Source organism: Mirounga angustirostris, unplaced genomic scaffold, assembly GCF_029215605.1.
Source record: "Mirounga angustirostris isolate CCGP_5_RB_7025 unplaced genomic scaffold, mMirAng1.0.hap1 SCAF_2, whole genome shotgun sequence".
NCBI lineage: Eukaryota > Metazoa > Chordata > Mammalia > Carnivora > Phocidae > Mirounga > Mirounga angustirostris.
The window spans coordinates 69,664,823-69,679,929 of NW_026991710.1; the positions used below are offsets into that span (position 1 = coordinate 69,664,823).

The 15,107-nt window shown below is 43.2% G+C and overlaps 1 protein-coding gene across 1 annotated transcript in view; it reads right to left on the reverse strand.

Moving 5' to 3' along the window:
- Positions 1-6,846, reverse strand: part of SLC10A6 (solute carrier family 10 member 6) — a 28,404-nt gene extending 21,558 nt beyond the window's left edge. The window contains exon 1 of the mRNA XM_045880820.3: positions 6,006-6,846. Within this exon, the coding sequence (XP_045736776.1) occupies positions 6,006-6,382 (377 nt within the window). The 5' untranslated portion in view covers positions 6,383-6,846. The remainder of the gene's footprint in view (positions 1-6,005) is intronic.
- Between the last annotated feature and the right edge of the window lie 8,261 nt (positions 6,847-15,107).

The window sequence follows — 15,107 nt, forward strand, 5'->3', positions numbered from 1 at the left end:
CCATATGTGTAGGTACTATTTCCATTTTATAGGCAAGGAAACCAAGGTACGGAGAGTTATTGAAACTTGCATGGAGTCATATGGATTCAATCAACTTCTGTCTCATAAGATGATCTTCAGTTCCCTACCAGGCCATGTCAGACTGACCGGAAGAATCTGGAGTTCTATGTCCCAGGTGTTTGCTGAAGGACCAAGAGCTACTTTACAGGTCAAAGGCCAAACTGGCCACTGAACCCCTCAGGCTCCACCACCACCAGTAGTCAGAGTCCTTTCTCTGCAGCTCAGGACACAACTACATCCTTGGGGAAGAATGGACCTCATATATCACAAGTTGTCAAACTGAAGACAGTGGGAGTTGTCCCGAGTTGCACCAATAAACTGACTGCATTTCCAGAGGGGTTTTCATGTCACACACAGACAATCAGAAACCTTCCTTCAGTCATTCAGTCAGCGTCTGTGGCGCGCCCCCCACCACCAGGCCGGCTCCGAGCATGCACAGGTGAACAAGCCCTTGAGGCGGTTGCAGAGCTGGTGGCTCAGGCAGATAAACAGCTCAGCCGTTGCTGTGCCCTCCTACGGATGACAAGGGGTACATATTTGATGCTGTGCGGACAGAGAGGGGAGGCATCTCTGTCCAACAATTTCAGGAAAAACATTGCAAACTGGGGTGGGGGAAGGGGGACACAGACCTCATAAATTGCTTTTCTTTTCCTATTGTCCAAAATACTTAAAACTTAAAAAGGCCTCAGAGCCGCTCCTGGTTTATACCCAAAAGAACTGAAAGCAGGGACTCCAACAGATATGCACACTTGTGTTCACAGCAGCATTATTCACAACAGCCAAAAGACAGAAACAATGCAAGTGTCCATTAACAGATGAATGGATCTGGTGATACATACATGCCTATGCATACATGGGGTATATACACGCAGCCTTCAAAGGAAAGGAAATTCTGGCACACGATACAACATGGATGCACTCTGGAGACATCACGTTAAGTGAAATAAGCCAGATACAAAAGGACAAACATTTTATGATTTTACTTATATGAGATATTTAGTCCAGTTCAAAGAGACAGACAGGAGAATGGTGGTTGGCAGGGTCTGAAGGGAAAGGGGAGTTACTGTGTAATGAGTACAGAGTTTCAGTTTGAGATGACAACTATGGAGAGGTGGCCGCTGGTGACCGCACAGTGTCAGTGGGCTGATGCCACTGACCTGTACCCTCGAAAAGGATTAAAATGGTCGGTTTTATGTTATGTACAAAACTCAGTTAGACTCAGAGAGTCTAATTCATTGATTCTACAAAAGAGGAAAGTGAGGTCCGAGGAGTAAACTGCTCAGTCACACAGCTTCTTGGGCAGAGACTAAGCCACAGACCCTGACACAGTGCCCCATATAATGACACATGGCATTTTGTGTCAGCTGAGATTCTAAGCACTTTATAGATATTCATTCAACCCTCACAACAACTCATGAGGTAGATTATGCTTCCCCCTATTTTAGAAGTGAGGAAACTGAAACATAAGAATTTTTTTTTTTAATTTTAGCGAGAGGGAGAGCACACAAGTGGAGAAGGTGGGGCAGAGGGAGCGGGAGAAAGAATCTGAAGCAGGCTCCACGCCCAGCATGGAGCCCAAGGTGGGGCTCGGTCTTACAACCCTGAGCTGATGACCTGAGCCAAAATCAAGTCGGACGCTTAACTGACTGAGCTATCAGGCACCCCTGAAGCATAAAGACTTTATATGATCTGCCAAGATGACCCAGTTAGTAAGTGACAGCTCTACGTGCTGGCTCCACGGTGCACTTCACTACGACAGTCTAATGCCACATCTTAGTTTTCACGTCCTACCCTCAAAGGCAAGACTTCTGTCCATCTTTAGTACGGTAGATTGCAAAAATAACCCCAGTTCTTCACCCCATTCTTAGGCATGCCCTCTGCAATGTGACCTTGCAGCACATCCACCAAGAGGCAGCATCTACTTCTCCAGTCCTTGAATCTGGGCTGGCCTTGCAAAATGCATCGGCCGGTGGGATGTGGTGGACGTGATGATGAAATGGTGTCCAGCCCAGATATCAAGAGACCTTGTATGCTTCTTCTTTTTCAGAACCCTGCCTCTGTCATATGATTAGGTCTAGGCTAGCCTGCTGGAGAATGAAAGACCATGTGGAAGAGAATCCAGTATTCCCAGATGAGGCCATCCAAGACCAATCTACATTTATCCAGTCCCCAAACATGTAAAAGAACCCAGCCAAGACTAGCTGAGCTCAGTCCAGGAACAGGGTAATTTTTTAGGCTCTTCATACATAACAGCCAGTTGCTTTCCAGAACAACTATAATGAAGGATAATATTATGACTAGAAGGGACCAAATAGGCAGTCCAGGCTGTGGGAACAACATGGGCAAAGGAAGTTGGGAAAGTGTGGGATATGTTCAGAGAACAGTGAGTAGTCCATTTTGACTACAGACTATTTTGTGCTTATTGGGAAATAAACCCGGAGAAGTAGGTTAGACCTGGCTTAATGTCTACCCAAGTTAGCAGGTGTTGAGAAGCCTTTATATGCATCACATTCATTTCTCTTTACAATACCATAGGGAAGTGTTATGATTTCCAGTTACTGGAAAGAGGTCCCAAGTCAGGATTTAAATATAGACCATTCCGACCCCAGAGCCTGCCTCATCCACATACTATAAAACCGTGGTGGAGAGACCCAAGGTGGAGAGAAGACTGTGAAGATACTGCAGTTGGCCAAGAAAGAAATTACGAGGTCCTGCCTTAAGGAACTGGCAGTGGAGATAAATGAGGAAGCACCGGTTGTGAGTGACAAGCAAGAGGATGGGCTATAAGTCTAGACGTTGGATTCAGTGAATGAGCAGAAGAATGAAAGGAGCCACAGGAGAATGCTGAGCCCAGGTAACTGGGACAGTGATGGGTGTTATCATCAGATATGCAAAATGCAGAAACTGGTTCATACATGTTGATTCTGAAATGCCCTGCTTGGGGTGAACACATGGAGAACTGCAGGTAGATTGAATGAAGCACAGAATTAAGGCATGAGACATATGTTTGGGAGATCTGCACAGAGCTAAACCTCAATTTCCTCCTTTGTGAAATGAAGATGTTCTTCTAAAGTCTTACGAATTTTATCTAGCATGAAAACAGAATTCCTATCAAGGACTACTTTTTTTTTTTTGCTTAAAAGTTATTTTTGTTGGTAATCAAGTGGGAAGAAATGTAATGAATTTGGATACGGTCTCAATCAAGAATACTGAATATTCTCCTATTTGCAATTTTTACTGAGATTAAGATTTGATTACTCGTATTGATAAGCTTTTGAAAATCTAATGTTTAGTCACCATTTAAAAATTTCATTTCTTATAGGGTTTTGGTTTTTTCTTATTTTTTGTTTTGTTTGTGAGATTTTAAATCAGAATTTTAAAAAAGGGGAGAGAGGCGCCTGGGTGGCTCAGTTGGTTAAGTGTCTGCCTTTGGCTCAGGTCATGATCCTGGGGTCCTGGGATCCAGTCCCACATTGGGCTCCCTGCCCAGCGGGGAGCCTGCTTCTCCTTCTCCCTCTGCATGTCATTCCCCCTGCTTGTGCTCTCTCTCTATCAAATGAATAAATAAAATCTTAAAATAAAAAAGGGGGGGAGAAGCAGTTAATATTTATTGCATACCTATCATGTGCCTGGCATCCTGAGTGTATATCTTCTCCTTAAAATACAGTCTTGTGGGGCGCCTGGGTGGCTCAGTCGTTAAGCGTCTGCCTTCGGCTCAGGTCATGATCCCGGGGTCCTGGGATCGAGCCCCACATCGGGCTCCCTGCTCGGCGGGAAGCCTGCTTCTCCCTCTCCCACTCCCCCTGCTTGTGTTCCTGCTCTTGCTGTCTCTCTCCCTGTCAAATAAATAAATAAAATCTTTTAAAAAAAAAATACAGTCTTGTGGGGAATAGGTAATTTTAACCCATTTTACAAATGAGGAGATGAGGTTTATAGGTTAAATAATTTGACTAACATGAGGCTAATTAAGGACAGAGTTGGCAAAAGGAAGCAAAATGAGCTTTATTTTTATAGACTTCCTATTCACTGGTATTTTTATTACAATGTCGGCTAATAAAAGATGAAGTTAATAAATGTTCTCTTTCCCAGAGCAGAAGTGTTTGAGAACACTGGTTTAAGATTTATGCTCCTACTCAGAAGATTGAGTTGTGTTAATAAATGGCATGGAAGAAAGTGCCTAAATTGCAGACTGATGAGAAACAGATGTGAATTCACATCTGCCTTCTTCCATACTTGGCTGTAGCATTTGGCAACCTCCTTAACCAATCTGAGTCACCATTTTCTCAGCTGTAACATTCAGGATAATAAAAGGTCACTTACAAGGTTATTATGAGAACCAAGAAAGAAGAGAAAGAGTACATGAAAGCAACTACCTTATGCCTAGCAACATACTCAATTCATAAAATGCCCTTTTTCTTTCCAAAAATATTTAGGTCCCACTAATTTATCACTGATATGTAGACTGTGTAAAGAATATTTATCATCTTCCAATTATTATGTTAATGATCAACTTGATGTAATTGGAATTAGCAGTGTATATTAATGCATTTTTTTGAATCAGTGATTCTTTCCAAACCCCTGATAAGTGGGTAACTCAAAGCATTGTCATATGAAAATTAATTCATCTGCCTGGAATGAACCCATTAAAATTCACAGGTGAAACATATTCATACACTGAGCATTCAGCACACACAGAGAACTAGAAACACAGACCTGTAGCTGGTTCACTGACGTGAACTCCCAGCACCATCAGCACCTCTGATTCGTTCGTGCGTTGCATAATAAATCTCAACTAAATGACATACACATCGAACAAAGATTTACATTCATAAGTCATTCTTCCCTTGGGAAGGAGGTGAAGCAGTTCATAAGTAAACAAAGAATCTAGAAACACCACCATTTTTTGCTTTTATTTTTCCAATTGTGCCTTCTCTATTCTTTCTTTTTTTTTTTTTTTAAGATTTTATTTATTTATTGTTTGTCAGAGAGAGAGGGCACAAGCAGGGGAAGAGTCAGGCAGAGGGAGAAGCAGGTTCCCCGCTGAACAAGAAGCCCAATGCGGGACTCCATCCCTGGATCCTGGGATCATGACCTGGGCCAAAGGCAGATACTTAACCGACTGAGCTACCCAGGCATCCCCTCTATTCTTTCTTCAAATGCCCTTTTTTCAGCATCGAAACAGGTACTCCCAAAGATATGTGATTAATTCATCCTCATTAAAGTGTAAATGAATGATAAAGCCTAATGTTTCCCAGGGGCATTTATTCACAACACAATTGGAAATAAGGTCCCTGGCTTAAACCAAAGGAAGGAGATTTCTAGTGATGAATGTTTACTCTGCAAAGCAACCAGAAAGAACATTTTTTGTCATAAAAGCCTTTATGTTGCTCCTCAGGTCAACTCAACAGGCCACCACCAGCACTTAAAACAGGACATGTCTGTCACACACCCCAAAAGCTCCTTTATCCAATGCCCCCAAATACTTGTTTCATAAAATAGAGGCAAAGGTAACGCGTGCTAACTAGAGCTGGGAGGGTGTCATTCTGGTTCTGCCACCACCACTCCCACCACCACCAAACAGACCCCTGTCGTGAGCTTCCTGGGATTCTCAGCCTGTGTCCTGGGAGACTGGGAGCCAGGACTGCTAACCCTGCCGGGATGGGCGAGAATGAGTTCATGCCTAGGACAGGCCATCGGGGCAGGAGGAAACCTGCCTCCTCTATTACATATGAAACAAGCCCTACTACTCGGAGAAGCAGTTGCCAATAACACAGAGGACGATCACAGCACAGTACATTTTAAGCTCGGAAAGGAAAGTCCTTCCAAGACTGAACTCCATAAAACGCTGCCCACTGGAACCCCTACCTAAAGATCAGCAGAGTTTTTAACACGGAAGTGTCAGTGCTATCAGGGGGTGACCTCTGGGCTTCCCTAGTGTACCTTACCTGAGATCCATATCTCCTTCGACCCAGAAGGTGAAAATGTTAGAGATGGTTCCCCCCGGGCAGCACCCCATGATGAGAACAGCAATAGCCTGGGCTGGCTTCAGAGAGAAGCTGATGGCCAGGAGATAGGCTGTGAGAGGCATGAGGCCAAACTGGCAGAGCAGCCCCACGGCAATGCCCCAGGGTCTCCTGATGTGCGCCCAGAGCTTCCGGAACTCCACAGAGCATCCCAGGGAGAACATGAGCAGGCCCATCATCACGGCTGACACCACTGTGAAAACAAGTTCGAGGTTCCCATGTACCTCCGGTCCCACAGGCAGCTCCCCCTCCGAACTGTTAGCAGTGCAGCCTGAGCTGCTGGAACAATTCGCTCTCATCTCTTCATCTCCTTAAGGCAGCATCACAAATGAACATCTGCCGCGCTGGCTGGGCAGGTCTCTTCTTCCACGTTTTGTAATAATGCAACCAAGTCATGCATGGAGAATCATTCCGATGGCTATTGGCCAGCCAGGTGATTCAGCCTAATCTGATCAATGTATTCATGAATGGCCTTATAAAAGTAATTATCATGGGCACGAAACATATAATAAACTGTGGTAAGTAAGGCTTTCCACTTCCGTTCTTACTCACCACTGAATATTCAAGTGAAATGAGACAAGCAAATTTATTGTCAAGTGGAGTGACTGGGCTGTGTCGTCAGCATCACATTGTGTTCCAGGAAAATAGGTTGAGTGCCAAGACATAATTTCTCCAAATTCAGTGGGGATTTCAAAGAACTAGGATGCAATGTTTTGTGGAGAGGAAGACCAACTGGAAAAAACAAAGGTGCTAAGCCAAAGCCACTCCTCCTCGCATTAGCAAAACATTTCTGTTGAAAATATTAAAGCAGGGGTGCCTGGGTGGCTCAGTCATTGGGCGTCTGCCTTCAGCTCAGGTCATGATTTCAGGATCCTGGGATCGAGCCCCGCATCGGGCTCCCTGCTCTGCGGGGAGCCTGCTTCTCCCTCTGCCTGCCACTCCCCCTGCTTGTACTCTCTCTCTCTCTCTGTGTCTCTGTCAAATAAATAAATAAAATCTTTAAAAAAAAAAAAATTAAAGCAAAAGATCAGTTAAGGAAATGTCAGGAGGGAGTAAGGATCTCTTCAGGAGTGCTTCAGAACTGGTCTCAGTTTTTCTTCTTTTTTTTTTTTTTTAGATTTTATTTATTTATTTGACAGACAGAGACACAGCGAGAAAGGGAACACAGGCAGGGGGAGTGGGAGGGAGAAGCAGGCTTCCAGCTGAGCAGGGAGCCCAATGTGGGGCTCTATCCCACGACCCCGGGATCATGATCTGAACCAAAGGCAGACACTTAATAACTGAGCCACCCAGATGCCCTATTTATTATTTTTTAAGTAGGCTCCATACCCAACGTGGGGCTTGAACTCATAACCCTGAGATCAGGAGTTGCATGCTCTACCAACTGAGCCAGCCAGGCACCCCTCAGTTTTTCTTCTATTTCTACTAGAATTTGTATCTGAAGCCAATAATTAAATACCTGTAAGAATAATATGGTATTAAGCACCTGGTTTGTTTCATCAAACATGTGGAAACTCATTTATGTACCCAAAATAATACAAGGAAGCTGTCACTTTCTTTTGGAGAACAGAGTCGGCTTTGAGATGCCACACCCCTAAGCCTCGTGGTGAGGTCTGGGAATCCTGCAAGAGAATGTAATAAAGAGCTTGCCTTGAAGGCTGGAGGCAGAGTCTGAGGCCAGCCTCTGACCGCAGTGGCCCAGGGGCCCTTGTGTGTGTCTTAACCACACAGACACACATTTCATTGGAAAACCAGACAAGGAAAATATGGTTCCATGAAACTAAACCTACAAAAGAGCAGATGTCACACCCTTTCTCACAGAAAGCATAAAGTTTCTTTATGGGGCAACAGTTGGTGACAAGGCACACTTTATAACCTCTACCTGCCTTAAGAGGGATATTAGCTATGCATTGTTTATTTTTGGATTAGCAAATTCTTTTCCATGACAAAGTGCTCTGAGCATGTTTGCTACATAAAACTACAAATTAAGGGGTGCCCGAGTGGCTCAGCTGGTTAAGCATCTGCCTTCGGCTCAGGTCATGATCCTGGGGTCAAATGTAAAATAAAATCTAACAATTTGAGGGGCACCTGAGTGGCTCAGTCGGTTGAGCGTCCGACCCTTGGTTTTGGCTCAGGTCATGATCTCAGGGTCGTGAGATTGAGCCCGCTCAGTGGGGAGTTTGCTTGAGATTCCCTCTCCCTCTGCCACTCCCCCACTAAAATAAAGAAATAAATCTTTAAAAAAAAAATCTGACTGGGGCGCCTGGGTGGCTCAGTCGTTAAGCGTCTGCCTTCGGCTCAGGTCATGATCCCAGGGTCCTGGGATCGAGCCCCGCATCGGGCTCCCTGCTCAGCGGGAGGCCTGCTTCTCCCTCTCCCACTCCCCCTGCTTGTGTTCCCTCTCTCACTGTGTCTCGCTCTGTCAAATAAATAAATAAAATCTTTAAAAAAATAAAAATTAAAAAAAATCTGACTATTTGAAGAAAGTATCAACTGGCTTAGGCAAAGACACCTTAAAAGCAGCTCTGAAGGGGCGCCTCAGTGGCTCAGTCGGTTGAGCGTCTGCCTTTGGCTCAGGTCGTGATCCCAGGGTCCTGGGATCGAGCCCCGCATCAGGCTCCCTGCTCAGTGGGGAGCCTGCTTCTCCCTCACCCACTCCCCCTGCTTGTGTTCCCTCTCTCGCTGTGTCTCTCTCTGTCAAATAAATAAATAAAAAATCTTTAAAAAAAAAAAAAAGCAGCTCTGAAGTTAGAACCTTGCTGGAGGCCATCAGAGGTCAGCATGAAGACCTACTGCCACCAACTCTTGATTCATGCCCAAGAATAAGCCAACGGTTACACCAAGCTTGGTGAGCCTGTCAGAAGACAACCCGGGGGACACCTGGGTGACTCAGTGGTTAAGCATCTGCTTTCGGATCAGGTCATGGTCCCAGGATCCTGGGATTGAGTCCTGCATGGGGCTGGCTCCCTGCTCAGCAGGGAGCCTGCTTCTCCCTCTGCCTGCCACTCCCCCTGCTTGTGCTCTCTCTCTCTGACAAATTAATCAATTAATTAATCTTAATATAAAATTAAATAAATTAATTAAAAATGAAATTAAATTTTAAAAATCTTAAAAAAAAAAAAAAAGAAGACAACCCAGAACCAATGTAATGTAAAGCTGTATCAATGTAAAGCTAAGCAGAGATATGGACACTTAGGAACGAGTTGGGTCTCTGGAAAGCTTTGTGTTTCCAGCTGAAGGGGGCAGAGATGTGGTTGAGCTGAGGAAGATTGGAGGAGGGAGACCAAACATTTTCTAAGTACCTACTAGGTGACAGGGCATGCTAGGTCCTTTATACATATGTGTCTGTATCTAGTGAAGCAGAACTTTTTTTTTTTTTTTTTTTTTACTTTAGTGAGAGAAGGTATCACATTATTTCTGTCTGGATAATGTCAAAAAGGCCTTTGGCAGACCTTCTTTGTTTTTTGTAAGTCACTCAAAGGCCGTTCTTGGTTATCCAAATTTGAGTTTAATAAGACATTCGTCATCAAGGACAATGTGATAGGAGCTTCTGCTTGGTACTCAGCTCTGATAGCTGGGGAGAAGGGGGCTGCATTGCTTAGTGGATGTTAGGAGCTTCCTGAAAGTGAAAGTGACCTTGGACTCTTACCTTCTGAAATGTGGTGCTATCAGAATTTCTCAAATGAATTAGGATGGTTTCAGCTGAGGTCCACTGTCAGGAAAAGATACTAAAGTCCAATTACCCACCATGAAAGCAAGGGGTATCTGGACTGATGACAATTTCCTCTAGATCAAGTCACCCTGGCACAGATGTCACAGGATGATATAGGACACAATGACTGGTGTATGTGGATGTAATCTGAAAAGAAGTAACCTTGAGAGGCCAAGCTTCAGCACCACCATGTTGTATGCAAAGATCTGGACTAGAAGGGACAAGGCAGAAATGGGTAATAGCCCACTGGACTGGGTGGAACCAACTGATTCAAAAGGTCCCGACAAAACAGTAGCAGCTGAAACCAGGGCCTACCAGTGGATGCCAGGCTTTTCCCAGTTTGTCCCCATCCTGGGAAGGAAACTCCCTTGAAAGAGTAAGCCCCTAGGGTTCTTGTCAATTTATAAAGGAGATTTTAGGGGCACCTGGGTGGCTCAGTTGATTAAGTGTCGGACTCTTGATTTTAACTCCAGGTCATGATCTCAGGGTCCTGGGACCAAGCCCCGCACTGGCCTCCATGCTAAGCGCAGAGTCTGCTTGGGATTCTCTCTCCCTCTCCCTCTAAAATAAATAAATAAAATCTTAAAAAAAAAATTTGTAAAGGAGATTTTAAATAGGGGATCGATCCTAAATTTATTGGCATGTAGGTATTCAAGTGATTAGAAATTTTTAAAAGGCATGACCAAATTTATACCTTAAGCTAGTGAGGTAGTTCATGAGAGCCCATTCAATCTTCACATCCGTTCTAAGAGGTAACTACTACATTGCCATGTCACAGATAAGGAAACGAAGCCTCCTAGGGTCATACGATTTGTCCAAGGTTATTAGACAAGGAAATTAACATTAGGATTTAGATCCTAGTCTAATTCTCAGCCTATCCTCATTTCCCTGGAACACATTGATGGGAACACTCGATAGCAGGATCATTCTGAAAAGACTGACAATCAGTTAAACATAGCTCAGGGCTAAAACACAATTTGGCATAAACATGGAGAAATAAACCAACTAATCCCTAATTTCTAAGTTTATCTCATGTGCTCACAAGCTTAAAATGCACCTGAATATGTGCAACATATATGCACCTTAATTTTGAGATCCAGCTGTACAAATCACAGGAAATATTTCATGCATTTCTATTCTCTGCAAATAGAATTAGAGGTGAAAGATATTCTTCAGGAAAGCCAACTAAAAAGCTGGCCTCTTCTGTCTGGGAATATAAAGGCTGAAGGAAAAGTCCCAAAAGGAAAGGTAATTCAACATGGTTAAGGAATTGTTCAGCAAACTCTGAAAATTAGTTTAAGGGGAAACTTCTAGATGCTTGAAGGACATAAAAAAATCCTATAGGTTCCAGGGTGCCTGCCTGGCTCAGTTGGTAGAGCATGTAACTCTTGATCCTGGGGTCTTGAGTTCAAGCCCCATGTTGGGCATTAGAGCTTATTTCAAAAAAAAAAGAAAAAAAAATCCTATAGGTTCCAAGAGTTTAGGTAAACTCATGAGATAGATCCAAAACAAAAGGAAATTATGTATTTAATCTAAACTAATTATTTATTATTAATTTAATCCAAATTAATTATTTATCCAACCCAAAGGAAATCGGCAGTAAGAAAATAGACTGTTAATGACACAAGGTAAAAAATCTAATTCTGTATATTTTTTAAAGATTTTGTTTATTTGTTTGAGAGAGTGAGAGAGCGAGGGAGAGAGAGAATGAGCGGGGTGGGAGGAGCAGAGGGAGAGGGAGAAGCAGGCTCACCACCGAGCAGGGAGCCCGACCTTGGGCTCGATCCCAGACTCCGGGATCATGACCTGAGCCGAAGGCAGACGATCAACCGATCAACCAACTGAGCCACCCAGTAGTCCCTCTGTATTTTTTTTAAAAAACCAAACCTCAGAAATAAAAATGCTATCACCTTGCAGAAAAAAAACAACCCAGTACTTGAACAGAAAATTCACAACAGTTAACAACCATAGGGAAAAAAAAGCAATATAGAAATCAACATCACTAATAAATTTTAAGTATATTAAAATAAGATGTGTTAGGGCGCCTGGGTGGCTCAGTCGTTAAGCGTCTGCCTTCGGCTCAGGTTATGATCCCAGGGTCCTGGGATCGAGTCCCGCATCGGGTTCCATGCTCGGCAAGAAGCCCGCTTCTCCCTCTCCCACTCCCCCTGCTTGTGTTCCTGCTCTCGCTATCTCTGTCTCTGTCAAATAAATAAATAAAATCTTTAAAAAAATAAAAATAAAAAAAATAAGATGTGTTTCCTATCACTAAGAAAACAATTTTAAGGTGACTGTCCCTTGTTGATAAAAGTTGAGTGGAAGTATATTCTTACATACTGCAGGTAGGATTAAAAATTCATCTAGCCTTTCAGGGAAAAGTCTGGCACTATGTACCAAATAGGCTTTGTCACTATAATTCTAAAAAGCTGTCTTATAAATAAGTTGCAATACTGGCAAAAATTTATTAATTATTTGGGGCAAGTGTTTCTATTTATAGTAGTATTGTTATTTATTTTTTTAGGATTATTTATTTATTTATTTGACAGAGGAAGAGTGAGCACACAAGCAGGGGGAGCAGGAGAGGGAGAAGCAGGAAGGAGCAAGATGAGCAGGGAGCCCGATGAGGGGCTCAATACTAGGACCCTGGGATCATGAACTGAGCCGAAGGCAGACGCTTAACTGGCTGAGCCACCTAAGAGCCCCAGGGCTGTTATTTATAAATACATTCTTATTTATATTACCATTATTATTTATAGATGCAGATAACCGGGAATTTAAATTCCCAAAGTGAGACTAATTTGAGTAAATTACGATACAATGAGATACTATGGAGCTATTTAAAATGTAAACATTTTTTTTTTTTTAAAGATTTTATTTATTTATTTGAGAGAGAGAGAATGAGAGAGAGTACATGAGAGGGGGGAGGGTCAGAGGGCGAAGCAGACTCCCCGCTGAGCAGGGAGCCCGATGCGGGACTCGATCCCGGGACTCCAGGATCATGACCTGAGCCGAAGGCAGTCGCTTAACCAACTGAGCCACCCAGGCGCCCTAAAATGTAAACATTTTGACAATGACAAATCTTTATATTAGAAGGTAAAGCAAAAAAAAAAAAAAAAAAATAGGGGCGCCTGGGTGGCTCAGTCGTTAGGCATCTGCCTTCGGCTCAGGTCGTGATCCCAGGGTCCTGGGATCGAGCCCCGCATCGGGCTCCCTGCTCGGCGGGAAGCCTGCTTCTCCCTCTGCCACTCCTCCTGCTTGTGTTCCCTCTCTCGCTGTGTCTCTCTCTTCAAATAAATAAATAAAATCTTAAAAAAAAAAATAGATAGATAGATATAGATAGGTATAGATAGAATGTTCCCTGCCATGTTAACCTGGCTGGCTCAGTCAGAAGAGCATGTGACTCTTGATCTTGGGGTTGTGAGTTCAAGTCCCACATTGGATGTAGAGATTACTTAATAAATAAAAACTTAAAATAATAAATAATAATAACATAAAGAGACCAAATTTGACTCCAAAATTTTCATAGTGATTGCTTCTGTATGTAGGATTGTGGATGATTTTTTGTCTTTATATTCTTTATATTTCTTTACATTTTTTGTACTATGTAATATCTTTGAAATGGCTATGAATTACTGTTTCATAATTAAGAAAAAAGGAACTGAAGAAAAAGGAACAGAGATAGATGAAGTTGTGGTTATTTCAAGCAGCTCCTAAAACTTGGTAACAGCCTGATGACTCTCAGGAGCCAGACTGCTAAGATGACTCAATCATTGTCTGTGTTCTTAGGTTTTTATAAGGGAGGCTCACAAATACCAAAAGCTTCCAGGTAAGAGATGCCTGCAGAAAATGGAATGTAAGGGAGTGAGAAGGTCTGATGGGCCAAGTCAGGACATAGAAAAGTGGGCTGACAAAGTGTTTATCCTGAAACAGCACCCACTCAACCTTCAGAATAAAATAACCAGAAGGGAAAATGAAGCACCTGGAATCAACTGGAAAGACGTGTTTACCTGAACAGGTGGCATGCTATTTGTAATAGTATTTGTGGGCCTTTTCCCAACAACCTTTTCTGGCCTCAGCTCATCAGATCAGATGTTATTAAGATTATAACCATAACAAAAATTAAAAACTGAAGAATTAAAAAAAAAGATTATAACCATAAATTTTTATAGACTGTTGGGACACCTGGGTGGCTCAGCCGGCTAAGCATCTGACTCTTGGTTTCAGCTCAGGTCATGATTGGGGTCCTGGGATTGAGCCCACACCAGGCTCTGTGCTCAGTGCAGAGTCTGCTTCAGACTCTCTCCGCCCCCACCCCCGCTCCTCCCCCGCTCATGCTCTCGCTCTCTCTCACTCTCAAATAAACAAAATCTTTTTTTTTTTTTTAAAGATTTTATTTATTTATTTGAGAGAGAGAGAATGAGAGACAGCATGAGAGGGAGGAGGGTCAGAGGGAGAAGCAGACTCCCCGCCGAGCAGGGAGCCCGATGCGGGACTCGATCCCGGGACTCCAGGATCATGACCTGAGCCGAAGGCAGTCGCTTAACCAACTGAGCCACCCAGGCGCCCTCAAATAAACAAAATCTTTAAAAAAAATTTTTTCACAGACTGTTTGAACCCTAGAATTATAAGAAAATCTTGTAATGAATAAGATTAATGGAATTTGTCAGCCATTGGAGCAAATTACTGATACTGATCTTCCGTGATAGTAACAGTAAAACCAACTACCACTTATTGAGTCTTTCCTATGTACCAGATCCTGTGACAGGTCATGTACATGTGAAGGGTAATAGAACATGCCACCCCAAAATATGCCACTTTGGCATGAGGATTATTTTGAGCAGAAGGCAACTGAGAAGAAGCAGATACAAGAGCAGCTCCCTGCTCCCCCTCTATATGCCTAAAAACAGGACATAAATTTGTAAAGGTGTCTCCCTTTCCCTCTCTACCAGGAAGGACGGAAGCTAAGCCCAAGAGACACCGTCAGACCCTACCAGCCAAGAGAAATCTACACCAGAGGAATCTACAGAACAAACCTTGCTAAAACTATACCCCTTATCTCCCATAAGTTCCCCCATATATTTGCCTTCCCACAATTTGCCACCCCTACAGGCTCAAAGTCCTTTTTCTTTGTTTTGTCCCTTCTCTCTTGTTCTTTTAAGATGATATATAAGCCCAAGTTCTAACACCTCTTTGAGGTACTCATTCCTGAGTGTTCCCCTATGTATTTGCAATGCACATGTTAATAAACTTTTTTCCTCATTAATCTTTTTGTCCAGTTTACAGGGCCCCAGCTGGAAAGTTCAAGATGAAGA